General features: G+C 36.7%; 1 protein-coding gene across 3 annotated transcripts; it reads left to right on the top strand.

Moving 5' to 3' along the window:
• The first annotated feature begins 106 nt into the window (after positions 1–106).
• On the top strand, positions 107–27771 carry PROSER1 (proline and serine rich 1). 3 transcript variants are annotated; one of them, XM_063102446.1, is made up of 13 exons: positions 107–917; positions 3725–3790; positions 6074–6142; positions 8247–8341; positions 9729–9822; positions 11699–11809; positions 13461–13544; positions 14913–14991; positions 15620–15715; positions 20045–20089; positions 23405–25190; positions 25683–25833; positions 26506–27771. In XM_063102446.1, the coding sequence occupies exons 1-13, from the start codon at positions 873–875 to the stop codon at positions 26626–26628; spliced, it is 2844 nt and encodes a 947-aa protein (XP_062958516.1). In that variant the 5' UTR covers positions 107–872; the 3' UTR covers positions 26629–27771. The 3 variants fall into 3 exon arrangements, with proteins under 3 accessions (XP_062958516.1, XP_062958518.1, XP_062958517.1); XM_063102447.1 differs by lacking the exons at positions 107–917; positions 3725–3790 and adding an exon at positions 7594–7630 and having other exon boundaries at positions 6072–6142; XM_063102448.1 differs by lacking the exons at positions 107–917; positions 6074–6142; positions 8247–8341 and having other exon boundaries at positions 3750–3790.

The following is a 27771-nucleotide window of genomic DNA, read 5'->3' on the forward strand; positions in this document are numbered from 1 at the left end:
TTCCCACACCAGGCCCCCCTCTACTGGCTTCCAGGAAACAGCGGCCCAAGCTGACGGCGCCAAGTTGAGTTTATTCGGGCGCGACGGGCGTTATCGAAGGTCCCTATGAGCCGGCGGGGGCTGGAGGGGTAACCGGTTAGGGTTCCTGGTGCTGCAGGCGCCGCGGTGTTCGGGAGTCCCCCTCGGCGAGGCTGTGCCCCTCTTCGCCCGGCTCCCGGTGCTCTCCAGCCGCCGGCCCGCTCCCGGAAGCCGCGGCAGCTGATAACAAAGAGCCTGCCGGGCCGCCTGCTGCCCGGACTGAGGGCCCCAGGAGTCGCGCGGAGCGGCTGGGGGCGAGCGCGAACCGGGCCATGAGTCGGGGTTCGCGGCGGTGAGGGGCGCGGCCGGCGGCCGAGGCTGGTGTGGGCCGAGAGGCCGCCGCTCCCACTGCACCGCCCGCGCGGTGCTCCGGGCGCCGGTGCCTGTGGTCTCCCGGCCGCTGCAGCTGGGAAAGTGGCTTCACGACCTTCTCCCGGGGCTCCTGGCCCTTAGCTGCAAAGAAACGGCGCTCAGTCCCGGCCGCCGAACCCCGGGTTCTCTGCGGGACTCAGAGGATCCGACTCTTCCCCGAGGTGCTCTGAAGCTTTGTGTGAAGAAGCTGGGGAAGCCTGACGCTTGTGGTTTTTGTTTTTAATAAAAAGTTTTTCTAAGTCTCCGTTTTTAGAAATTTTTGCGGATTTTGCACTACTCTCTACCTCTTCGCATCCTTTTTCCTGCTCCTGAAGTCCTTTTCCTCAGCTGTCAACATTTTTACTACCAGCAGATCAGACCAGGGATGCAAGTTTTGTAATTGAAAGTGTGACTGTTACAACCACGCCGAGATAGTAGCCAAGATGGACAAAAAGTCCTTTGAAATGGTGCTGGATGAAATTAGAAAGGTAATTACCCTTGATTCCTTCAATTATTCTATGAGATACGAATTCTTATGGTTTATTCTCTGGGGTAGTGTGTGTGTGTAGATTGCGCATAGTAAGAGTCCTAAGATTGCCAGAGTGGTTTGAATTTTCACGCGTAGTGTGGGACCTTATTTCTTGACACGGTACACGATATAAGTAGAAATAAAGTTATGTAAACGCTAATCTTGAGAATCAGTGTGGTGTTTTGGGAATTATATTCAGATAATCCGCGATTCCGAAGAAGGCTCTACAAATTCTTAATAGCTCTGCACTTTTGGATAATTGGTTTTGTATTTCTGAGTCTATTTCCTCATCTTTCAGTAACGCAGGAGTAACTGAAAACTACAAGTAATAAGTGGAAAGTTGACTTTATGGTAATTATTATGACGGGTTTTTCAAATCTAAGGATAGGCAGACTACATTTTTTACCTTGGCCAGACAAAATTAGTGTCTTATTGACAAGTGTGGCATTAAGATTAAAGTCACATTCTTAGAAATTGGCTGGAAGTAACTTTAATTTCAAAATCTTTTTTTTCTCCTGCTTTCCAGGTTTTTGCTTCTTTTTGAGACTGTCGTATGTATCCTACCTCTTGGAATAAACCAGACAGCAAAAATTTTCGAATGTAGTCTTGACCCTAACAGTATCTCAAGAGCAAAAATAAAATAGAGGTTACCTATTTAGAACTTGCCGTACCGTTAGTCCACACAGCATGCTTTGGTTAGGCCTTCTGGTCAATTATTATTTCGGCATTTCCATGATTTTACCACCCTTAACTGAAACGGAAGGAAGTGTTACTATATAGTCTGCTACTTTTTATTTATTTCAGCTTATGAAATTATTACCTCTGGACTTGCTGTTTTACTTTGTTTTATATAAGGCTTTTTTAAAATTTTCAAATTGACCTGTTTAATTTTTCACGTTTGACAATGTTGAATTTTTGAACAAATTTCTGTTTTGCAAACCCAATTTGGCCAATTAAGATTTGAAATAAAATGTTGGTTTGCCTACTGTATACTTAGAATTTGTCACAATTTGTTAATGAGCTGATTTTTAACTGAGAAAATAATTTCTAAGTTCAAGTAGACCAGCAGATTTCTACTTTTGGAAGATACAGAGTCAGTGTGCATATTCTCTCCCTTCTAAGTGTTGTAAAAAATGAGAGGAATAGAACATTTTCTAGAGGTGAAAATTCACATGAGATGGCAACTTACTAAGTCCATATTTGTGGTCTGCAGTCAAAATATGTTTTTTGGTGGCTTTACCAAATGATTATATACATCAACATTCTCTTAGTTTAAAGCAGCTCATCTTTTCCTGAGTTTCACTATGGGTCTATAGATAATACTGACTGTTATTTAAAGTAGAGGCATGTAAGAGGACACTAAGAAAAGAAAGAGGAAATCGGGAAGAAAGGGGAAAAAGTAATGTTGAATTTGTTTTTCAAAAATTAAATTAAACAGCTGTTAATTAGTGAGCACTTATTGTGCGAGCCTGTTCTGAACACTTTATATATTATTTGTTCCTCCTAACAGCCCATGAGGTAGGTGCTATACTCATTTTACAGATGGCAAACCTAGTCTCTGAGTGGGGGGTCCAGTTTTCAAACTCTTGACTCCAGAGCTCCCATGCTGTCATGCCCGGGGACAGAGCTGTGCCCATCAGGCATTGATGAAAGAATTGAGACATGTCTTGGCATCTTCACAATCCACGATTTGGTCCAGAAACTTGCTTTTGTGTGTGTCCAATAATGTTAATGATAAACTCCTAAGTGTAAATTTTCCAGATAGCCATTTTTATACCTTTTCATTGAAAACTAAACTACTGATCACCTTGGATGTTTTAGTTGACTGGTCATAATATTTTCTTCTAGGAAAATGATACACGTGGAAAGTACAAATATAATTGTCTTGAAGTAAAACCAAATGGATTAGTTAATTTTTAATTATTAGTGGCTACCAAATTATGATAGCCTGGTTTTTTTACCTCTAAGCTTGGCAAATATCTGCAAGGGAAGAAGATGTAATTCGAATCAGCTCTAGATAATGCTGGGTCAAGACCACCAATTTCCCTCTCACCTTTTCTCCTTAGAGAAAAGGAACCGTCATTTACTGAATACCTGTTATGTGTCAGGTCTAATGTTGACTATTGTAACCTTCACAGTGACTCTTTGAAGTGGGTAGTGAGTAATGTTCTCTTTTATGAGTGAGGAAGCTCTCAGGGTAATTAAAATGCCTCCCAAAGGCCACACTACCAGTTAGTGGCAGGCACAGACATTGAATTAAGTGTCTTTTTGCCTCCTTGGGTTCTCATATCCCTGTGGAAATACTGACAGCCTCAACCACACCTTGCTTTATTCTTATTTCTCTATCAATTAGCACATAATAGGTACTCAATAAGTAATTGATGAATGAATAACATCTGATATATTTGACTTAAAAAATGACAATTTGGTAGGATTTGGGATGTTTTGAAACTCTTTAACTACATATTCAGGAATTCTATATGTAATTTCCACTAATGTTGAATCTTATCTATTACAATTTTATTCCCTTTCTGTGTAGGAATCAGTAGGGAGGCCCAGGAGGTCTTCCTGCTGTCTCAGTATATCCCTTGCAATATGGAACCTGGAAAGGTAGAAGGTCATGTCATCACAGTGACCTTAGTTGCTCTTCTGCATGCCAGGGCTAAAGGGGGGCCTGCCCCTGTTTAGTTGCTTAGGTGGTTTTGATATACGCATATTACTGTGCTGATTACATATATTAATGCTGATTTTCTATGTTTTTTTAAGGCTGTTTTGACAGAGTACAAATTGAAAGCAATTGAATATGTACATGGATACTTCTCCAGTGAACAGGTATTCTTCATTATTTGTTTAAACAAAGACACCTTCTTACACCAGTGCTCTTGTTAATGCCTACTTACCTGCTGGTCAAATTCAGAATGTCTTTTATTTTTGTTGCTGTACTTATTCCGGAACTTCAGAAACTTTCAGATTTGGCAGAAAACGTTATAGAGTTTATAGTTCAAAGGCATTTTTAAAGTGATTCACGCTTTCAAATTTTGAAGCTCTTGAGAAAGATATGAAAAGGAGAGTTTCTCCATAATATCATATTCTAACATGATTTTAAAATACAATTGCTCCCCGAAAAAGCATTCAAAGTGTTTATCATTCTGAGCATAATATCAAAAATCTATAAATTTGTCATGGTAAACTTACCCAAATATGTACAGTATCTATAAGACAGTAATTGCAAAATTCATTACATAGTATAAAAGAAAACTTGAATAAATGATAAAATATGTTCTTATGTAAAACCACTAAATAAAAATTTCAGCAATAAGAAAAATATAAACAATGTCTAATAAGTAGTTTCTGTAACTGCCAGAAGACTAATGTTTTAAGCACGATAGTTTAGTAAAAAATTTTACACCACTTTGGGGGAGTTTGCTGATTTGAAAAAAAATATGTATGTGTATATACATATGTACATATGGAGAATGGGAGGATTTTTGAGGGACATTTGGAAAATACTTGATAGAGAAGTTAGGCAGACATAGAAATCTACATATGGAGAACAGTTCTAGAAATGGTGGACAATGGGTGAATCTATAGATTGAGTTAGAAATTCTCCTTTTCATATCTTTCTCAAGAGCTTCAAAATTTGAAAGTGCGAATGATATAAGCCTGTAGAAGTCCTGTCTTCTAAATTCCTAAGAGCTACTCTAGGATTTGCATTTGTTGCTGCCTTTTCAGTGAGTGTTTTTCAGCTATCCCATTGCTTTTCAAAATCACCTTATGCTTTTTAAGCAAAATTTAAACATTTTGAAAAGATTTATAATTTTGCATAGCTAATAGCTTTTCTTTTTTGGTAAAATTTTGTCAAAAATGTATTCCCTTAATAAGATTCTGCTTTGCTAAAGTCATTAAAAACTTTATTAAGCTACTTTCTAAGCGAGACAATCTAAGCCTACTTACTTATTAAAGGTTTTTCTTCCCGTATCAAACATGATAGTTTGTAAAGTTTTATAGTTGGCAAAGTATAGCATTTACTATGTAGTAAGAACATTATTCCCATAAAAAAGTAAGGACATAGAATCTTATCAATTAATTAGAAAGTATGCATAATACCTGTTTGCTATTTATGTATCTCTTTATAAGGAGTAAAAATATCTTCCCTCTCTTCACATACCACTCCAGTTTGCACCATTAATCTTGCTTTGTTGAAATATTGAAACCTTAACACATTTTTAGGAACTCACACAGTAAAATAATTAACCCAGATTTTATGACAATCTCTTCCTGAGTCACTTCTTTTTCTTTTGGAATATCCTCGGAGGCAGCAGACTGAGGTGGTGGTGGTGATCATACACTTTCATGATGGGATCTTGATGCCCTACTCATCTCTTACTGGCCATCCCACAGTGTCTATGGTAGTGGTGGGTGGTGGTGGGAGCTGGTGAGAGCTGGGCTATCAGAACTCTCAAAGTGACTAACTGTTTAAAAGCTGCTGAAGTAATTCATGGTGATTCTTACATATTTAAGGAAAAGATGTGTGATATGAGTGTTATGCCTTCCAGATTCAAGTAAAAGGGTAGAAGTTAGAGAACTTACACTAAACCACACCACCACACCCTTGCAATTGATAAACCTGTCACTCTTCACTAATGTTTTAAAGTTTTCCATTCACAACATGTATTCTTCAGCCAACGTATTATCTCCATCTAGTACTTTTCACCTTCCTTTTCTTATTAGCATACTTTGGTTTTCTTGTATTTTCTTTTCTTTCTAGACTAGTGCTATCCAACGGAACTTTCTGTGATGTTGGAAATGTTCTCTATCTGCACTGTCCTTTCTGGTTACTATCAGCTTCATTTGGCTATTGAACATGTGAAATGTGGCTTGTGCCACTATGGAACTGAACTTTTAAATTTTATTTGATTTTTAATTGATTTCAAATTACATAGCCATGCATGGCTACTCTGTTAGCACTTTGCCTCCCATGCCGTGCGTCACCTGGGCCCGGCTGCACATGTTGATTAGTAATTCTAAGTACTGAAATAAATCTTATAGAAATGTTTGCAAACACAGTGTCATTAGAGCTAAATTAGTAGCTCTAATTTAGCTCTTTGCTTTCAGGTGGTTGATTTACTGAGATATTTTTCCTGGGCTGAGCCTCAGTTGAAAGCAATGAAAGCATTACAACATGTAAGTAACTTATTTTTTCCTTTCAATGTAGTACTTAAGTATTTTTAGTTGTCCCAGCTTACCGTATTCATTTCAAGTTGTGATCTGTTTGCATCAGAAAAGCTAATCCTAAATTTTATTATACTTTGAATATTCAAAATAGCTGTGTTAAAAAACAAAACTTTCTAAAGCATAAATTTAAATGTATGTACTGTACTTCTAAATTGTATACCACAGTATCCCAATTGGCAAATTGGAGGAAAAAAATATTCACTGGCAAGCAAAATATAGGATTTGAATTCTTAAGTGTTTTTAATGCACTTCCTCCTATTTTTTTTCTTGCATTTAGTCTTCAGATGGGTTATGCTTACATTCTTTAGACCAGCACTGTCCAAATGAATTTTCAACAGTGATGGTAATGTTTATGTATGCACTGTCCATTATGGTAGCCACTGGCCACCTGTGGCTATTAAGCACTTAAAATGTGCCTAGTCTGTCTGAGGAACTGTATTTTTAGTTTTATTTAATAGTAGTTAGTTTAAATAGGCACATGTGCCTAGTGGCTACTGTATTAGATAGTATAATTCTAGAGCCTAGATAAACAGGGGATTCTAGATCACACAGGAGCATCTGGCTATATAGGAAGATTTCCTAAGGAGTATCACACATGGATATCTTTAATGGAAACAATTTACAGATCCTTAACTTCCTAAGCAGATCTACCTAAGAAGGTGTCTGAGTCTGTTAGTGCTTCTTGCCCACCTCTCCTTTAACACTTGTTGCTTTTTTTCTACTTTACTAGAGAAAGGGTTATATTGTCCATCCCCTAGGGGCAAAAATCTTTCTCCACGTTGCAAAGAGACAATGCTTTTGCTCATGAAAGAGAGAGAGAGAGCAAAGAAAAGAGAGCTTCTGTAAGGAGTACTGATGAATGCTTTGCCTTATTTTATCAAGAGGAAAAACTCATGATAAGCTCTGATGCCTGCTTGCCTGTCTCTGTACTTTATGATTAAGATTCAGAGGTGAGAAGGGTATCACAGAGACAACTCAATACAGTTACTTGAATTAAATTGTCTGACTTTTAATGACAAAGTCAGTCTGATTTGACTGATTGTTTTCACACTCAAGACTGACTGTGCCAGTTAGGTTACCAAATGAACATTTCCATAAGTGAAAGGAGCTAGATTAGTAGTTCCAAAGTTTTTACAGATAAATAAATATATATATAAGAATATTGATCTTCTGAAAGTATTTAAACTTCTGATAAAAACCTTTAGATGTCAATTTAAAAACATGCAAAGGAGTTTTATGTAACATGTACAGAGTTCTATCAATTCTTTTGGTAGTACATTAATAAAAGTGATTGAAAACCACTGCTTCAGATTTTAAGAACAACTGGATGTGGATTCTAACCAATCTTACTTCTTATGTTACCTTTGCTTTTGAATTTCCTTCACTATTAACATCTATAGATTGGCCAAATCTTCTGGATGCTCTTCAAAATTGAAGGTACCCTAGTCTTGGAGTGTCACAATACACATTAACATAAGACCCTTAAGATAATTTTGCAGTGAAGAAACCTGTTTAACCCAGTTTTTTCTAACTTACATGGCTAGTGTACTCTTGTGTGTGTAATACTATTTAGTACCATGTACTATTCTTTGAGAAGCACTGATCTAGAGCATACCTATCCCCGCTAACTGGGGAATATGATAATTTTTTTCTCACTTCTTGAGCAATTTAATGACCTGTATGTATAAATATCTTTTAATGTAACATTTCTAAGGAAAGGAGACTTGTACATTTTTTATTTATTCTGTAAATGAACAAGTTGAGATATGTGGATTAAAAAAAGACTTTATAGGAGAACTTAGATCTTCAACTGAAGTAGTTACATTGAAAGAGTGTAAGTATAATTCACATATTTTTAGAACTTCCTTTTGAGTTCCTTAGTCTTACTATTGTTCAAATAGTTTTCACCTAAAATGTGAAGTATTAATTAAAATGTGAAATATTTTACCTAAAATATTTATATTAAAAGTATTTAACTGTATTTCCCAAAAAGGGCAGTTTCTGGCATGAAAATTTCACATGCTGAAAATAAAATTGTTTTTTATATTAATAGAAAATGGTGGCTGTTCACCCAGCAGAAGTGGTCAATATACTTAACTGTTTCACCTTCAGTAAAGACAAATTAGTTGCTCTTGAACTGTTAGCTTCGTAAGTATTTCTTTTTCTTTTTCCTTCATTGGAGAAAAATTTGGAAGCCTTTTAACAATCTTTTAACTCATTAGTATGTGTTAATGTGTCAATTATATTAGTAAATGGAACTCTTAATAAAGTATAGTCTATGAAAGCATAGTGATGGATTCAGATTTCTTCATGTAAAATAAATATCTAGTGTTGTAACTTACAAAATAATGGGGCTTATAAAGATTAATTTGATTTTTTCTGTATTTCAGTAACTTGCTTTGCCTTCGTACTCTGAGTACCTTTCAAGGCATGTTAGTAAAGATGTAGGACTTTAAGAGTTAAACAGAGGTTCTACCATTTATTGATGCAACATATTTTTTTGGCAAGGTTTCTGAGCCTTATTCCCTCAATAGTTAAAATAAGGATCCCACCTACTTAGTAGAGTATATGAACCTTAAATACTGTAGGGTATGTGAAGGCACCTAGCACAGCATTTGATAGATGATCATAATGAATGTAAGCTCAAAAAGAAAAGGAACCTACACCTCTGCATAATTGAAGAGCATGTAAGTTGTTGTTTATTTATAGCACATGCATTTGTAAGTCCCTTATGTATTTATAGATGTTCAAAAAATACAAAGTTAAAATAAAACATAAGCAAAACTTCATTTTTAGATCAACCATGATTTTTGTGCATTTAACACATGGGTTGGTTCTATTGCCATAACTCTCTTAACACTCATTGAAGAGGATGTATTTTCAAAAATCTCAGAATAATTATTTTTATTTGTAGTATTACTTTGTTATTTTCCAGTAATCGGTTAGATAAACCTCAGTTCAGTTATCATATTTATCATTTTTGTATAAACATGTTATTTGAATTGACATTTTAAGAATAAATGATTAATCACACTTTTCTCCTATGTCATGGTGAAAGCTTACTCTGATAGGTTTGTGCAGTAAAGATTGCTGATCTTTGTATATACAGAATGGGCCCTGACTTAGGATGGTTCTACTTAAAATTTTTCAGCTTGTGATTTTTTTATTTTATGATAGTGCAAAAGCAATAAGCATTCAGTAGAAATTGGGCTTTGAATTTTGATCTTTTCCTGGGCTAGCTATATGCAGTATGGTGCTCTCATGATGCTGAGCAGTGGCAGCAATCACAGCTTTCAGTCAGCCACACAATCACGAGGATAAACAACTGATACTCTACAGTGTACTGTGTTGGCAGCGTTTTTTGGATATTGCATTTTGTGTTTTTGCATACCATGATGTCTACAAAACACCCATTTTCTACTTACCATAGTTTCAACTTATGATGAGTTTGTTAGGACATAACCCCATCGGAAATTGAGGAGCGTCTTTATGTCCAGTTTCTTAAATGAAAACCTAAATTGCGTTTCCTTGGTAGAAACATTGTGGATGCACAGAATTCTCGTGCCATTGAAGATTTATTCAGAATAAATATGTCTGAGAAGAAACGGTGCAAGAGAGTACTTGAACAGGTAATTTTCTCAAGATTGCTCTGTAAATGGTAGGCTGGTTTTTCTGAATGTTGATGAAGAAAAATGTACCTATCTTCTTCCTATGTTAACTTTGATGAATAACCTGAATGCTTTATGCGATGGATTAAACATAAACATCCTTGCAGTCTATGAAGCAGAAGTAGAGCTGGTTGAAGGCAAAACGGGAGGGGGAAGAGATGGCTTGAAAGTGAGAAGTCAGTTGGCCACTCAGCTTGAGCCTCACTGGGCGTTTGTGTCTTTCTCCTTGATAACTTTGACATGGCTCCAAGCTTTTGACTTTATGTATTTAGGGTCTTAACTTTTCAGATTTGCCTTGTTATTAGATTTATGTTAATCAAATTCATAAGAGATGAATTTTGAAGCAAAATTCTAGTTTATTAGTTTAAAACCTAAGAGAGGAGGAGAAGTAGTACTTGTTCAAGCGTAGAACACTTGATTTGTCATTTATTTCCTAGTATTGTAATGGCTGGAAAATGAATTAATAATTAGAAACCTGCTTGAGGAAGATGTGATTACTCTCCTAGGGCCTTGCAGCTCAGTCGTGTTTAATCATCACAACCTCCTCTAAGCTCAGGGAGGGTAGGCAGCTTTGCCTTAATCATACATTATTGTAGCAGAGGCAAGATCTGAGCCTACATTTCCTTACTTTAATAACTTTGTCATTGGTTTTCCTGACTAAAATCTTTAAGGCATCATGTATATAACTGCTGTAGTTTTTCTTTCTTACACATGTCACTTTCCTTCTCAGAAATATTCTGGGGCCTGAATGTTCTGTGGAGTAGACCCTCTGGTCAATGTAAATTAGTACAACTTTTCTGGAAGTTAAACTTGAGGAGCCTTTAAAATGTTCTTACCTTTTGCCCCAAAAGTTATACTTCTAGGAATTTATTCTAAGGAAATAAGTAGAAATACACAAATTCATATATAAGAACATCATCCCAGTACTATTTATAATAGCCAAAAATTGAGAGGATTTTTAGAGTTAGGGTGTTTAGTAAGGGGCTGGGTTATAAAACTAATGAAATTATATGTGTTGTGAATTAATTAAAAAAATTAATGTAACTCACACAAAATATATAACATCACATAGATTTGTAAAAGATAGATAGGTAGATAACTGGATGTTGCTATAATTCATTATAGATGCATTGGATCTAATGTTGCCTAATATAGTGTTTTTCATTCATTTAATAATATTTGTTGAGCACCAACTCAGTATGTGAGAGGCATCATTTTAGATGCTAGGGGATGCAGTAATAAACAGTCTAGACCACAAATCCCTTCCCTCACTATATTTCATAATTATGTCACATTATATTGAACAGTGTGTGTCCAAATAACTTGCTTTTTCGACAGTATAGATCTTTGGACACCCAGTGTCCAATGTCATTTGTTTGTGTTTTCTCCACTAGGTTGTAAACTTCTTTAGAGCAGAGCTTTGGCTCTTTATCTTTGTGTCCTCCTTGCTTTGACTGTAGCATGAGCTTGGTGTTTATAGATTTAGACTGTCATGTGTTGATGGTTGGAAAAGTGGGACAGATTGAATAATAAATAGGCTTTTTTTGCACATCATTTATAAAATCCACTGTAAAGATTGTATGAGAGTCTGTTTCTTGCAACATTAACATTACTATGTTAACATTTTAATAATTTCATTTAAATAAAGTGATTTTATTATTACTTTTGGTGATGTTCACCACTGTAAATGCTGACTGATGTGATCTGTTCTGTAATTCACATTCAATCTGTAATTCTTTTAAGTTTTTTAGCTGGGCTTCCCAATATCCAGAATACTTAACTTTATGAATTTATTTATTTATTTATTTTTACCACCTTCTTCTTTTTTATATCACAGGCTTTCAAGGGGGGCTGCAAAGCTCCTCATGCTATGATATCTTCTTGTGGAACGATCCCAGGAAATCCATATCCCAAAGGAAAACCTAGTCGCATAAATGGAATTTTCCCAGTAAGCATACTTTTATGGTGGTATATGAAACTTCTCAAGGTTAAGTATGAAATATAGCATATGTTAATGACATTTAAAGAAATTGCCAGTTGATGCTTCTTCAGAGGAGAGGAATTTTTTGATGTTAGCAACTTAATTCATAGATTCACCACTGATTGAAAAAGTTTATGTATAAAGTCCATTATAGTATGTGTAAAATCTACAGAGCAAGCAAAAGAGAAAAGAAGATGATTTTGGTTTATTTTATTTTTCCAAGTATTCTAGAAGCACTGACTTATAATTGGTAAAGGAATGTTTCTCAGATTCTCAGTATTCTTCAGACAGTTTTATAGCTAAGCACATTTGGGAAACTCTACATGCAATGTTTCCTTCCTGGAGAATCATGTTGCATAACAAAGGCTCTGAGAAGTCCTGTAAGAAAGACACTTGTTTTGTTTTGTTTTTTACTTGTTTTTGTTTTGGCCGCTGGCCAGTACAGGGATCCAAACCCTTGACCTTGGTGTTGTCAGCAGCATGCTGTAAACAAGTGAGCTAACCAGCCAGCCTCGAAACTTGTTTTTTTAATATCACCCACTGTTTCTCAAACTTCTTTGTAAATTAACTGTTTCAAAGAATATTATATTTCTATTGCTGTGTAATAAATAACCCAAAAGCTTAGTGGATTAAAACAATAAATATTTATTATCTCACATAATTTCTATGTGTCAGGAATCTGGGAGTGGCTTAACTGGGTAATTCTGGCTCAGAGTTTCTCATGAGGTTACATTCATCTGAAAGCTTGATTGGAACTCAAGAATATGCTCTTTAGTGGCTCACTTACCTGACAAGTCAGTGTTGGTGGTCGACAGGGACCTTTGATCCTCACCACAAGGACTCTTCCATGGTGCTATGTAAATATCCTCATTTTATGGCAGCTGGCTTCCACCAGAGCAAGTAATCTGGGAGAGGGCAGGTAGAAGCTGCAGTGTCTCGTATAACTTAGCCTTGGGAGTCAAATGCCACCATTTCTTCAGTATCCTATTTGTTAAACGGATCAGCCTTTCTCATCCCAATAGAACTGGACAAGGGCATGTGGGAGGGGAGGATCAGTGGACACCATTTTGGAACTTATCTTTCATACTATTGTATATTATTTAGGGACATACTGTTAGAGACACTAATTTATTAGCTTATTCTGATCTGTTAATTACAGCAGTCTTGAATGAGGTCTCATTTACCTTTGACAGTTAATGGTTATAAAGAACACTGTTTTTTCACTTCTATTTTCAACTGTAATACAGGTACTCTTTTTGATTTTGAGCGTTATACATACTGTGGCATCAGAAATCTATTTCTGGTTGCTCCTTTTCGTGGTGGAAAAAAAAAAATTAGAACAGACTTATTTTCCCCTTCTGTTATCCCCTCTATGTATTGTGTGTTTACTGCTGAGTAACTTTGTACATGTTATGAGGGTTCCATAGCGCAGGAGGATTGAGACCTTGTCAAGGTCATGCAGATAGCCAGGGCAAAATTGTTTCTGGAATCCAAGTCTTTACACTCTTACCAAGTCCTTTTCTTCAGGTCCTTCTCTTCAGTGAAATTGTTTGTTGTTGTTTTTGGTTTGGATTTTTTTTTTTAAGTCTCAATTACCTTTTTTTTTGTTGTTGAATAGGGAACCCCTTTGAAAAAAGATGGTGAAGAATGTGCTAATGAAGGCAAAGGAATAGCTGCACGGATTCTTGGACCATCCAAACCTGTATGTTTCGAAAATAAATAATGAAACAAGTCAACTTCTACATGTAGTTTTCTGTCTATTCAAAGCATAAGTTTAACGTTTGTGTCGCAAAGTTTAAAAATAGGCTAGAAATTCTAGGGGAGTGGGAGAGTGAATTGTCTAAGGAAATATAAGTGTTAAGGTCCCTTTGAGATTAAGCATTTTATTTTAAAGTGAGACCAAATTGCTTTTGTATTTTTCTCTAGACACATTCAGCTGTTCAGTTGGAGTTATGGAGTGTGGAGAATTTGCTTTAATTAAGGTTGTGATTTGGCTGAATTAGTATTCGTGAAACAAGTATGGAGCCAGGAGGTTGAGAGTATTTTCAAGGGAGTGATTATAGTGATTGGAATGTAAACTGGACAAGGGAAGACAAGCCTGTGGGTTGAAGGATTGTTGGGGTTGAAGTACTAGAGGCCTACACATAGCCACCTTGCAGTCCCTATCCATCCACGTGACAAGAACTCCAGTGGCAGTTGTTTATGACACACAGATCATAGTCCTTGTACAAGACTAGTGCTTCAGGTAGTGCCACCATTATGAGAGCTAGAAAGAGTCTGGGTCCCTTACCACCAGTGGATCTCCTCTCCCGACTCACAGGCACATTCTCTCTCCCTCTCTCTCTAGGTAAAAGTACAGCATTTGGCTTAACTTTGGATACTTTAGCTCCCTAAAGACTTAATTCTTTGAATGCTCTTTTTTACTTGTATAAATTCCATCAACTGTAAAATAAAGTATTTGTGGATTTATGGGTTTTAAAAGGCAAAACAACTGGAATATTGAATTCCTCATTCCAGTCTACATTCTACTAGAGTTGTCAGAATGCCCATTGCTAAAGAAAAGTTGTCAGAATGCCGAATGCTTTTTTCTTCCAGAAGAAGGAAAGAGATTGGAAATGACAGGACGAATTTCCAGTGAGTTAGGAAGATGTTGCGATTGAGGGTTCTTGTGTTGCTAAGCTGAGATCCAGAACCTGGCAGACTTCTTATGTGACTTAATGTAGGAAGAGATAGGAATTCTTGGATTCACCTAGGCTGGATCAGAGAGGAGTTTGCTATTTCAGATAAAGTCTGATCCTTTATTGGAGATAATTTAGTACTGAAATAAAAAATAAATACCTCCACCGCCATTTTTGGCAGAGTTTACCTTTGGAATTTAATAGGAACCACATTTATTAAGGCAAAGAAAAGTCCCCCATTTGTGCCATGTTTTAGTTCAGTAGCATTTGATATGCTGGGGCAATTTTAGCCCATTAGGACTAAATATTTTGAAAGATAAGTGGATTTTATTTTGCCAGGAGATAGCTTACTTGGTTTTTTCCTAACTGCTGTACTTTTCCTCCTCATCTAGCCTCCTTCAACATATAATCCACATAAACCTGTTCCTTATCCAATACCTCCATGCAGGCCACATGCAACTATTGCACCAAGTAAGGGGTTCTTTTATTTTTTACTTGTTTTTCTTTCTTGCTATTTTTTTATTAACAGTAAGTGCTGGTCTGTGTGCTTGGGAAATCTGCAGCACTTATGAAATGTTACGATGAATTTAGTTTTACCCATAGCTACTGGAGTCCTGGTCTACAATACTGTAGCAGGCAGAGTTTATTTAGGATATTTTCCTTTTGATAAATTAATTACAGATTATGTTTAATCATTCTATATTATTATGGTTTTCACTTTGGTAAAATTCTTTTTGGTAATTGGTGTTCAGAGGCATCATTAAGGCATTTAACTTAAAAAAGTCAAATATATATAGAGAAAATATATATATATATTTTCTCAGAAGAGAAAAATAATTTAAGTACAGCAGGTTCTGCCTGCCATGACATTCAGTGAGATTATGCCTGGAATGAGCATGCAGTGGGATATAGGAATCTCCGGTTGTCTTGTTTGGTCTCAATTTTCATGTAACCTTAGACAAAACCTTCATGTAAGATGCAACTCTATTATATAACAGTTTTAAAAATAAATTGGATAGCTGCATTAATATAGTTTGAACTCCTGGCCACAGAATGATACTAAATTCTATTTGTATTTTTTGTTATATTTTTATTTTAGGTGCTTATAACAATGCAGGTCTGGTACCATTAGCCAATGTCATAGCACCAGGTGTACCCCCTCCACCTCCGTATACTCCTAATCCACTAGCAACAGGTAAAGTCATGTTATTATGGGGTGTTAAAAGTAACTAACTTATTCATACAGAGATGCGCACTTTGAGGGGACATGGTGTGTCTAACAGAAAGAGCACAAGCTTCAGAGGCTAATGCATCTGGGAGTGAATGCTTGGTAACACTGGGCAGTTTTCATAATCTGCAGGGAGAGGGCTAGAATCTAGCCCGCTGTAGCCTGAGTTCCACTGCCACTTGGCGTGGTTGTCTCCCCATTCACTTTTTAATGACATGAGCGATAAACTTTGACGAGCTATGGAGAAGTAAAATTGACTCAATGAATGCCACCATTTGGGCAAATTACTACTTCCTATGTGTGGAGGAACAGCTTATAAGAAGGTGGTCTGTGAGAAGGGCTAAAACTCCCCAGCATCTGCTAGTCCAGCCTTTTTCTCTGTGTCTGCTGGGAACATGGGCTAAGAATAAGTATTTTGTCATATATTGCCAAACTATTCTCCAAAATCCCTCCAACAATTTATACCTGTCCATTAGAGTATATGAACTTACAGTTTCTTCACACCGTTTCAACATGGGACGTTACCAGTTTTTTAACTTCGGCTATCTAATAGACTAATTTAGCTTATGTTTTTGTGTTTTTTTAGTGAAAGTTTAATTTTTATTCAGATCAGTTATTGATTTTTTGACTCATTTTGTGTCTTAGGAAACTCTTCCCCCACTAAACAGTATGAAAATATCATATAAGTGTATATTCTCTAATTATTTTTATAGTGATTCTTTTTTAATATATAGCTTTTAATCCATTTATCATTTATATATATTTTTGTACATGTGTGGGGTAGGACTAGAACTTAGTTATTTTTTCTGCCCTTCCCAGAGACTCTAAGTTACTTGACAATGTTTAATAAATTCTTTTTATCTTTTACTAGTCCAGAGTGGATTCTGTTGAGTAGTCTGACTGATGACAGTTGCAAAACATTTTTTCCAAAATACATTGTTTTGTTTCTTGATCTTTTTTTAAATTTTTTAATTTTTAAAATTTTAAAATTTATTATTATTATTTTTTTTAATATGTATTTTTATTTTACTTCTCAATATACATCAGTTGATTTTCATGCCCCTTTACCCGTTCCTCTCCTCCCCCTTCCCCCCACATCATATCTGTTCACTTTGACTTAAATAGTACAAGGAACTTTTGTGGTTATTCTGTTTCTTGACCTTTTTTATCATATCTTTTGCCCTTGGAATTTTACATTTTTATATAGACAAATACAGACCATGAAAGAAAAGACAGAACCAAGTTTTCTTGGTTGAGATAGTCTTATCTGTAGGTAGCCCAGGTATTCTAAATCTTGTAGGCTCCTACTCCATCTGGAATTTATTTTCATACAGAGCATGAAGTAGAGGTTCATCTAAACTTTTTTCCAGATGGTAGCCAGTTGTGCCAACACCATTTGTTAACTAATCTATTTTCCCTGCTCATTTGAAATAGCACATTTTTCTTTTCTTACACACACGGTTATAACTTTGGGTTCTTTATTCTGTTCCAGTATACTTATTTTATTTTATGTTTAAACCATATTGATTTGATTAGCAGATGTATAGTGTGTTGTAATATTTGATAAGGCAAGCTCCCCCTCATATTTTCACATTTTTCTTAGCTCCCTCTCATATATTTTTATATTTTCTTATCTATTTATAGAAATTTATTTTTCCATCCAAACTTTAAGATCATTTTATGCAATTAAAAATAACAGTTGAATATATACGCATAGGTGGAGGGATTAATATAGTAATTTTGGGATAATTGACATTTTTATGATATTAAAGTTTCAGCATTCAATCATGTGTATGTCTTTATGTCATGTCAAGTCGCTGGCATTTTCTTCCCCAGGGTTTATTTTATCCCTTTCAAGAATATCGTGGTTTTCTATTTTATAGATTCTGTGCCTTTAGTTTGTCTCAATGGATTTTAGAGGTATTTTTTGTTACAATTGTAAATGGAATGCTTCATTTCTAGCGGCATATTACTAATGACCTGTCTTTTGAGTTTTGTAGGTATCAAATAATATCACCTGAGTTATATTCTTATTATAAAAATTTTCTTTTTTTCCTAGGCCTTATTGAGCAATAATGTTGTCCTTCTTTTTATTTTTGTAAAATATTTTGCTTGTAGATTTATTTTCAACTTTTATTCCAGGGTTTTATTTGTTTGGTTGGTTGGTTGGTTTTGTGAATTAAATACAGCTGAATTTCTATTTTTAAACCAGTGGGAGAGACGTCTAATAGGAATTTCCAGTAATCATAAAATCACACATTTGCTCTTAGTCCTTCCATTTTGTTTTATATTTATTTTTTATTCCAGTTTTTATTTTTCTTACCTTTGCTTAATTTGATTGATCAAATTGCCATTTTATTTTTTAATAACAGCTGTTCTCTCCTTGTCCCTGCCCAAACTTAGAAATTTTATCTTTAGTATTACTAGTGATTACCCTCATATTCTTAATGGTTGTTAGTATACAAAAACTAAAAAAACTACTCTATACTCCACCATTTTACTTTTATACTTTCTCCATTTTCATCAATTTGTGTGTTTTGTTGGAATAGTATACATTTTTTCTTCTGATATTTAGTTTTTCTTTAAAATTGTCTCTAATCATGACTTGTTACTGTTTCTTCTGTTCTTTGATTTCTTGTACTGATATGTTTGTTCTAATTTTTTTTTGGTAGAAAATGTCTAAGAATTTTCTTTGGAAAGGGCACATGTGTAGAGTTGGAGATTGGGCCCCTTCAGATGGCAGTAGATTCTGCACTCATTCACCTAGCAGCCACCTCTCACTTTCCAGTTTCAGTTAATTTTCTTTATTAGAAAATTGGTCTCTTTTTGTATGCTTACAGAGAAAAGATTTCTTATCTTTGGATTTCAGAATTTTCACCAGGATGTCTAGGCGTGAGCCCTTTGGATGTGAAAATTCAAATCTTTGAATCTTAGGAAAATTTTGTGTTTATTGTTCCTTTAGTTGTTGTATTTTCATCTCTTCTTTTTTCTCCTTCTGGGAATTTTTTTTTTTTTCTGGCAGCTTGCTGATACGGGGATTGAACCCTGGACCTTGGTGTTATCAGCATTGTGCTCTAACCAACTAAGCTAACTGGCCAGCCCTTTTTTCTCCTTCTGGTACTCTTATCTTGAATTTATTAGATTTTCTTTATTTGCCTTCTAAGCCCTTACCTATGCGTTTATGCCATCTTTTTTTTTTTTTTGTTAGTACTTTTGGCACTTCAAGTGGGATTTGTTTGTTTCTTGTTTCCAGCTAAGGAGTTTAGCTTTTAGTAGTATTTTTTTCTACTCTTCACCATTCTTTGCACTAACTTGTAATCAGATTTTTGTATCTAAAAGCCTTCACCTTCTCTGTTTATTTCCTTGCAGTAAGTAGTGTGTGTGTGTGTGTGTGTGTGTGTGTGTGTGTGTGTGTGTGTGTGTGTGTGTGTGTTCTTAATTTGTATTATAGGTTTTAGAAGTTATTTTTCTTTCTTTAATTGAATCTGCATTGTTCTGGTTGTTATTTGTTGTTCCCTTGGTCAAACTAGTAAGTCCCTTAAACGAGCTAGGTTTTTTCTTTGCTTACCTTGTCAGTGCTTGTGGGTTCCCTTTGCACCTTATGCCTGTCACAGTGTTGGTTTTTTGGGCAGTTATTGTCAAGCCATGAGAGGGTAACTTTTTTCCTTCTTTGTATCCTCCGCTAATGAGCTGGTTGGACAGGTCCTTTCCCTTGGAGGGTGAGGAGGAGCGTGCTTTAGGTTTTCACTTTCACAGGCAGCCTCAGCTAGGCTAGTCCTCCATGACAGCTCCTAGCATATGGCCTTTCCCAGAGCTGAGTACAGCAAAGTGGGCTGGGCAGTTTCTTTCTTTTGGCTTGAGTGATCCACTTGGCTGGTGAGATTGGGCCCCTTCAGATGGCAGTAGATTCTGCACTCATTCACCTAGCAGCCACCTCTCACTTTCCAGTGTTCCTGCTCCTGTAGGCAGTGGTCCTCTGTGTAATCTAGCGGTGTGCTACAGTTTCTTAAATATATCTATGAAATAGCAATGAGTATTTAAAACCTGACAAGCTAAAGCCAAGGGGTGGGAGGAAAAGAGCAATTGCTCATAATCCTCTCAATCTTCATATGATTACTACTATTTTTATTCATTTCCTTTCTTTTTTCCATATACATACACTGTGTTTTCTAATACAATATGCTTATATATATTTATATTCTGGGGTTTTTTTTTTTTAACCTCAATTTCTGATTATTTTAGTGGTGAATAATTTGATTAAAGCTTGAAATCAACTTTTATTTATTTTTTATATAGAAAATGAAGACCTTTCTAATCAGTCAAAATCTACACAGAATCAAAGTAAGTACCAAATTTGATCCAGAGATGACTGATGTCTGTCATGGTTGTCTGCTCTGTTACTCACTGAGAACAATTGGAGTTCAGTGTATTTGGAATTTTTTATGTTTTAGGAAAAGTTCTTGATTAAAGAAGGTAATTAATTAATACTTGCTAAAAGTGGCTTAATGATACATTTTATTTACACATTAAATGCACGTGTTTATTAAACTTGAAATTAACCTTATGACTTCATGTCCTATTTGCAAATCTGCAATGTAATCTAAGTGCTGTGTAGCATTATGTCCACATTCGCTTGACATTCTGTGATATTTGAAGCCTTGTTTCTTTTTTGCTATAAACACATGGGTGTTTATAAAGGATAAAAAAGGATGATAAAAATCCTTTTTTACAAATGCTATGTTAGATTCTACTTTTAGATTTAATTATTTCAGTAAGTATTATTAAGCATAACAATGGAGAAAATAGAGGCGCCAAAGCAGAAAATGGAATTGAAAATGAAGATAAAACATGGCCTACATGGTGCCTCCAGATGGCAGCAGCACTGTGACATTGTTTTCTTCCCCGAGTGGAGGACCTGTGTAGTCAGGAAGGAAATGCTTTCTGGTATGAGACAAAAATTGGCATCAGTTCTTGTGTAGCAAAGTAGCTCATGAATCTAACTATTATGGCACATTGTTAGGAGTCTTAGGGAGAGAACTCTGTTTCCTGAGAAGTTGCCTGATGGGTGCTTTTGAGTTGGTTTCTAAAGGAGGTAGCATTGGTGGGTGGAAAGAACTCTAAGTGAGATGTCCGGTTCATCCAGTCTCTTATCCTGGCTCTGGCACCACCTAGCTTTGTGACCTTGAGCAAGTCTTTAATTTCTATGAAGATGAGATTGAAAGAATTTCAGGCTTTACATTCAACTTCAATAATAGATCTGTTTTTGAAGGGAGTAATCAGGTTAAATATCCTAAAGACCATTAGTAGTAATAGCATTCTCAGTTTTCCTATATTATGTTAGCATGATTAAGATTTTTTTTTCCTTTTTGAACCATATTAAGAAATAAAAGTAAAGACAAACTAGTATAGTGGTTAAGAACATCGGTCTGATAGACCTGGGTCAAATCATGGCTCTGCCACTTAATAGCTACATGATCTTTTAGCAAGTTGCTTAGCCACACCAAGCCTCAGATTGCCCAACTACAAAATGAGGGTGTTAGTATCTATCTTAGAGGACTTTTGTGAGGACAAATGACATGATGGACATAAAGTACTTAGTACAGGTTCTGACAGGTAGTATTTTATGATTAATAACCAAATTAAATGACAGAAAAGTGATGTTTATCATGGTTTGTGGTTGGGGTTTTCTAGGTTTGATTTTGTTTTTCTTTTTTTTTTTTTTTTTTTTTGGCTTTATTATATAAAACGATTTCCAACAGAGGCTGTTACACACAGCACTCTAGGAGAGCTCAGTTTTACTTTGAGATTGGTCATTAACTGCATTGTCTTCAGCATGTAGTTAAATAAGATAATGAATTCTCAGATGTTTTCTGACCACTGTGGACTTAAATACTTTTTTTGAAAAAGTATTTACAAACACAAAATTAGGTATATAATCCTTATGCTTCTAGTTCTTATATTATTTACATTATTTACCAATAAAATTGGGTATATATTCCTTATGCTTCTAGTTCTTATAAAACAAACTAAATACAAAAAACATACAAATCCATTCTCATAGACACTCTAAATTTAAAATGATAGCTAATCTTATTTTCTGGAAACTAAATCACTCCTTACCACATGAATATGGTATAGACTTTAGGCCTTTTGAGTTTGCAGTTTATATATTTATATATTACTGTTTGTCAGTTTTCCTACCATATTTCTTTTCTAAAACAACTGCAAAATTTGTTCAGCCCCGGGGCCAGCCCGTGGCTCACTCGGGAGAGTGTGGTGCTGATAACACAAAGGCCATGGGTTCGGATCCCATATAGGGATGGCTGGTTTGCTCACTGGCTGAGCGTGGTGCTGACAACACCAAGTCAAGGGTTAAGATCCCCTTACCGGTCACCTTTTAAAAAAAAAAAAAAAAAAAAAATTGTTTAGCCCGATGTGGCACCCTTTGGCCTTCATTTAATACAATTAAAGATGTATACATCATTTATCTCTATTCTTTTTCTATTGCCCCTTTCCCACCCATCATTAACATAGTGCATTAATTTATTGACCATGTCAGCTTCCTTATGTCGAAAGAATCTTGATTGTGCATAGATTTAAAAATATCTTAGTATGTGAGAATGTCTGTCACTTGATTATCACTGCAATGGAACATTCTCTTTTACAACTGAAACAGAATTTGATGTGAGGGCAGTATCGGATGATAGTTGTCATTATGCGTTAGCTAAGTCATGCTTTCTATTTGGTACCATAAAGATTATCACGGGCAGACATAGTCATTGAATCCATACAGGGAGGAACCCAAGTCATCTCCAAAAATGCTTATATTAATTATTTGTAGAGTTTATCAGAATAAAAATATCGTAGCAAATTCTAGAAATAGTGTTGAGGATAGTCCTCAGTTGGGTTTGGGAACTGTATTTTGAGGTAATTGTGATGTGTCCAGTGCAGGAAACACTGAATATGCAGGTGCCCTGCTCTGTGTTGGGTGCTGAGACTGTAGAGATGAATTAGACACAGCTTCTGTCCCTAAAAGAGTTCCCAGGACTAGCCAGGTAAAGATGGTGTTAGTGTAGTATAGAGTGGTCAGTGTGAACCAATGCATGGGGCGGGGGGCGAACTGCACAGATTAATACTCTGGAATATTAAATTCAGCTCACAGAGTGGTAACAGACAGTACTAGAGAGATGGGCATGAATCCTGAAAGGCCTCGTATGCCCCTAAATGGGGAGTGATGTTCTGAAAGCTCTAAGAGGTGGACTGACCTGTGATTAGTACTCTAGAAAGTGGTTTGAAAGAATTAGAGGTAAAGTCAGTGCATCAATGCTAATCACAATTAAGGTAAATTCTTTGAATTTTAATAACATGGAAATACATTAAAGGAAAGTTTGTTTGCGAGCGTCTTAAGATTTTCTCCCTGAATTGGAGGCTGTTCTGAGCAGGGCCTGCAATAAAACTGGATCTGACAGGCTCCAGAGTGAAGATCAGGGAAATGGAATCCAGCAGTTTAAACATTGCAAGAGCCTGTAGTACCCATCATAGGTCTTCTTTGGAATTTGTTAAATATTACAAAAATTATTATGTATTTCTCTTGAGTTAAAATTTGACATTTCCGCATGATGATAAATTCTTGCCTTTTTTCCCCCCCTCCTGCAGCATTTTCCACTTCAGCAAGTCAACTGTTTTCTCCTCATGGTTCTAATCCTTCAACACCTGCTGCACCTCACGTTCCTACTGCATCACCAGTGAAGGCAGTAAATCATCCATCAGCATCAGCAGCTGGCACTGTTTCTGGAATGAACATGCTGAATACTGTCCTCCCTGTGTTCCCAGGACAGGTCTCCTCAGCCATTCATGCACCTCAGCCTTCAATGCCAAACCCAACAGTTATCAGAATGCCTTCATTGCCTACTGCAGCTGTTACTTCCGTTCACAGTACAACATCCACTGCTGTTCCTTCTGTTTTTTCTGGCCTAGTACCACTGCCAGGTGTTTCTGCTACTCCTACCCCAGCCCCTCAGGCTACATCTACACCTCGGACCACTCTTGCTTCCAATGAAACATTTGCTTCTACTTCCACTCCTTTCACTAGCCTCCCCTTTTCGGCCAACTCTACTGCTGCTTCTGCCAACAACCCAAATTCTACTTCATTGTCATCAGTATTTGCAGGTCTCCCTTTGCCTTTAACACCAGCATCCCAAGGTGTCTCCAACCCTACTCCTTCTGTAATTGCTGGTGGTTCTGCTCCCGGCGTTGCTGGTCCACTTGGTGTAAACAGTCCTCTTCTGTCTGCTTTAAAAGGCTTTCTGACATCAAATGACACCAATTTAATCAACTCCTCTGCTTTCTCCTCTGCTGTTACAAGTGGGCTGGCTTCATTATCTTCCCTTACTAATCAAAACTCTGATTCTCCTGCTTCAGCCCCTAACAAGTGCTATGCCCCATCAGCCATTTCCACCGCACAACGGTCTTCCACTCCAGGGCTGGCCATGTTCCCCGGCCTGCCATCTCCTGTGGCTAACTCAACGTCCACTCCCCCGACTTTGCCTGTACAGTCTCCTTTAGCTACTCCTACGTCAGCTTCAACATCAGTGCCAGTTAGCTGTGGCTCCTCAGCTGCCCTTTTGCACGGCCCCCACCTGGGTACCTCCGACCTGCATGTTTCATCTACTCCTGCTGTAACAACTCTTCCTGTCATGATCAAAACTGAGCCCACCAGTCCTACTCCCTCAGCTTTCAAAGGCCCATCTCATTCAGTGAATCCCTCTCATGGCACTTTAGGTTTGTCAGGGACATTGGGCCGTGCATATACTTCAACATCAGTGCCCATCAGTTTATCTACCTGCCTTAATCCTACATTATCAGGTCTCTCCGGTTTGAGTACTCCCTTAAATGGTTCCAATCCCCTTTCTTCTATTTCCCTTCCACCACATGGTTCCTCCACTCCTATCGCTCCGGTATTCACTGCTCTTCCTCCTTTTACTTCTTTGACCAATAATTTTCCTTTAACTGGCAAACCCTCTCTTAATCCCCCTGTGTCTCTTCCAGGGTCATTAATAGTCACCTCATCTACCACTGTCACCTCCACATCTCTCCCTCATCCCAGCTCTACAGCAGCTGTTCTCTCAGGGCTTTCTGCCTCAGCACCAGTCTCAGCAGCGCCTTTTCCCCTCAACTTGTCTACAGCTGTCCCCTCGCTTTTTTCAGTCACCCAAGGACCCCTGCCATCTTCAAACCCCTCCTACCCTGGCTTTTCTGTCTCTAATACCCCAAGCGTCACTCCTGCTCTCCCTTCATTCCCGGGGCTGCAGGCGCCCTCTACAGTTGCAGCTGTCACACCACTACCTGTGGCTGCCACAGCCCCATCACCGGCTCCCGTCCTCCCAGGATTCGCTTCAGCATTTAGTTCTAATTTCAACTCTGCTCTCGTTGCACAAGCCAGGTATATGAATAGTTTGCAAATAGGGTGAAGGCATTTTTCACCAAACTTGTGGTTAATAGTCTTAAGTCATTCAGATGAATGTCAAAATCTAATTTGATGGTGCTAATTTTTTTTTTTTCTGGGCCAAGACTTCAGTGCTCACAAATATTTTATGCTTCTTAAACTGTGTTAAGATAAATATATAAAATATTAATGCCTGGTCACATGATTTTTGAATTCGTATTTGGTAATTTAACTTGCTTGTAAAATAGCAGAAAGCATTATATGCAAAACAGACATTGAATTCTGAATAATGTACTTTAAAATAGAAAGTAAGTTTTACATTAGTGAATGGCTGGCTGACTTATGGTTTCCTCCAACAGAGGAATAAATTCTAAGTTTTTTTGTTTTGCTTTGTTTTTAACATGTTAAAATAAGTATTTGACCAATATGGAAGCAGTGGTTTTTATGTCTTATTTGCATTTTGACCTGTTTTTCTATTGATTGTTTTAGTTTGTCATCTGGACTTCAAGCTGCAGGCGGTTCTGTTTTTCCAGGTCTTCTGTCCCTCCCAGGTATCCCTGGGTTTTCCCAGACTCCGTCACAATCATCCTTACAAGAATTACAGCATAATGCGGCTGCACAGTCTGCTTTGTTACAGCAGGTAAGCAGACAGTGTCTGGCGTGAGTAAGATGGCAACACGTCTAAGTGACTTCTGTAGCAATAGCATTGCGATACCAATTGTGATATCCTAACATTGGCAAGAAATGTCTCTTTTTGCAGAATGTCTGGGGCTTTGATAATTAGTTCTCCCCAAATTTGCAAGTTATGCCTGTCTTCTTTCAGAAGAGTAAAAAAGGTGGTAGGATATAGTCATCTGTATGAATTGTTTTTCCTGCTTATAGAATTTAAAAATCTCAGTTTGGGGATTTTACTTAATAAAATGGAACCTTTATTCATGACAGTTTTAAATTTTCACTTGTCTTCTAAGATTTAAACTAAAATAATGGACCATTAAAGCAAATTGTCTCTAGAAAACCTACTGAGTTTTCTTTGTAAGAATACTGAATACTTTGATGGCATTTCTATGTGTCTTCTCCACCTGAGGAAGTTTGAACATTTCTTAAAATATCGAAGAGACTCTCGGATCCCCGTACCGTCCAGCCACCAAAAAAAAAAAAGAAAAGAAAAAGTTTAGGAGACCCAGTAGACTTTATCTTGTGCCAAAGTTTTTACTTTCTTTTCTGTTCTGAATATCTATAGTGTGGCATGGACAAAAACAAGACTTGATTGAATTTGGCACTCTGCTAAACTACATGTTCGTCTTTCTCTCAGGTTCATTCAGCTTCAGCTCTGGAAAACTATCCAGCTCAGCCCGATGGGTTTCCTAGTTACCCTTCAGCACCAGGAACACCATTTTCTTTGCAACCAGGCCTGTCCCAAAGTGGGTGGCAGTGAATATATTTTAATTTTTATTTTTCGGAGCAACATCAGAATTGCCTAGGACTGCAGTGAACAATCTGACAAATGTGAAGTTGGCCAACAGTCAGAAAATGAGTATGAGGATAATCCTGGTGAAATTGTGACGGAAGTTTAAAAGTCCTGGTTGCGTTTTTTAAAATGATTTTAAGTATGAACACTCCCCTATGTAAATTTGCTGACAGTAAATTGTATGGAGAATAGTATTTAAAAAGTGTTTGGGATTTTTCACCTCCCATCCAATGAAATTTTGAATTGTGTATGTGATTTATGTAGAAAAAATATTAAAGAGGAGATTGAACTCTTTATAGCCGAATATAGCCTTAAATCTATTTGTATAGCATCCATTGACAGAGGTAATAGTTGTGCCTCAGACTTATGGGTTACATGTGGCCCTGAGGGAGTTACTACCCTTGGTTTTCATGAATGGTTCCTATTAGCATCAGCTGGAACTCAGTACTCCGTATGTGTCCACAAAAGGGACTTGAAACCCACAGTAATTTTAAATTTCTGATATCACCTATCATACTGCTGAGTTTAACTCAATATATTTCAGGTAAGTGAAAATGGTGCTTAATGTAGTCTTTAGGATGACTTTCAGGTGTTTTTGACTAAAAATACATATCCAGAACTGCATTCTTACAGAAATACAAGGAAGGCTTATGATAATTTGCCTTCAAAACATGTTTCCAAATCTCAGCAGTATCCAAATGAGTGAGGAACATTTGTCTGACTCTTGGGCCAGCTCTATTACTCGTTGAACTCTGGAAGTTCTTGGTGAATGTTTACAATCATGAGATGTAGTATTTCTATTTGTACTTAAAGTGAAATGCTTATCTGAAATAACTATGTGGCAACAAATAAGAAGACTTCCTCTGTTAGTATATATGCAGTGTTTACTGTATTCAAGGGTCTAAGATAGTATCATATGATTGAATGTCAATTATTTAAGAATAAGAACTGCCACATTTGTGGGAGGGGTGGAGTAGGGAGAATGAATTCCAATCCTGTGTGATTAAAAGTGTAAACTAGAGAATCTACTGTAGTACATTTCAGCATCTAGAAGTTTTACTTTTATAAAGATTGTGTCTGGAAGATGTTGCTAATGTATTTTCCTTCAAC

This window comes from Cynocephalus volans, chromosome 7 (assembly GCF_027409185.1).
Source record: "Cynocephalus volans isolate mCynVol1 chromosome 7, mCynVol1.pri, whole genome shotgun sequence".
NCBI lineage: Eukaryota > Metazoa > Chordata > Mammalia > Dermoptera > Cynocephalidae > Cynocephalus > Cynocephalus volans.

Excerpts from the sequence above, each read along its gene's own strand:
- PROSER1 (XM_063102446.1), top strand. The coding sequence starts at position 873 with ATGGACAAAAAGTCCTTTGAAATGGTGCTGGATGAAATTAGAAAG. Across the intron at positions 918-3,724 it reads TGCTGGATGAAATTAGAAAG|GCTGTTTTGACAGAGTACAA; the intron begins GTAATTACCCTT and ends TGTTTTTTTAAG. Across the intron at positions 13,545-14,912 it reads TTCTTGGACCATCCAAACCT|CCTCCTTCAACATATAATCC; the intron begins GTATGTTTCGAA and ends CTCCTCATCTAG.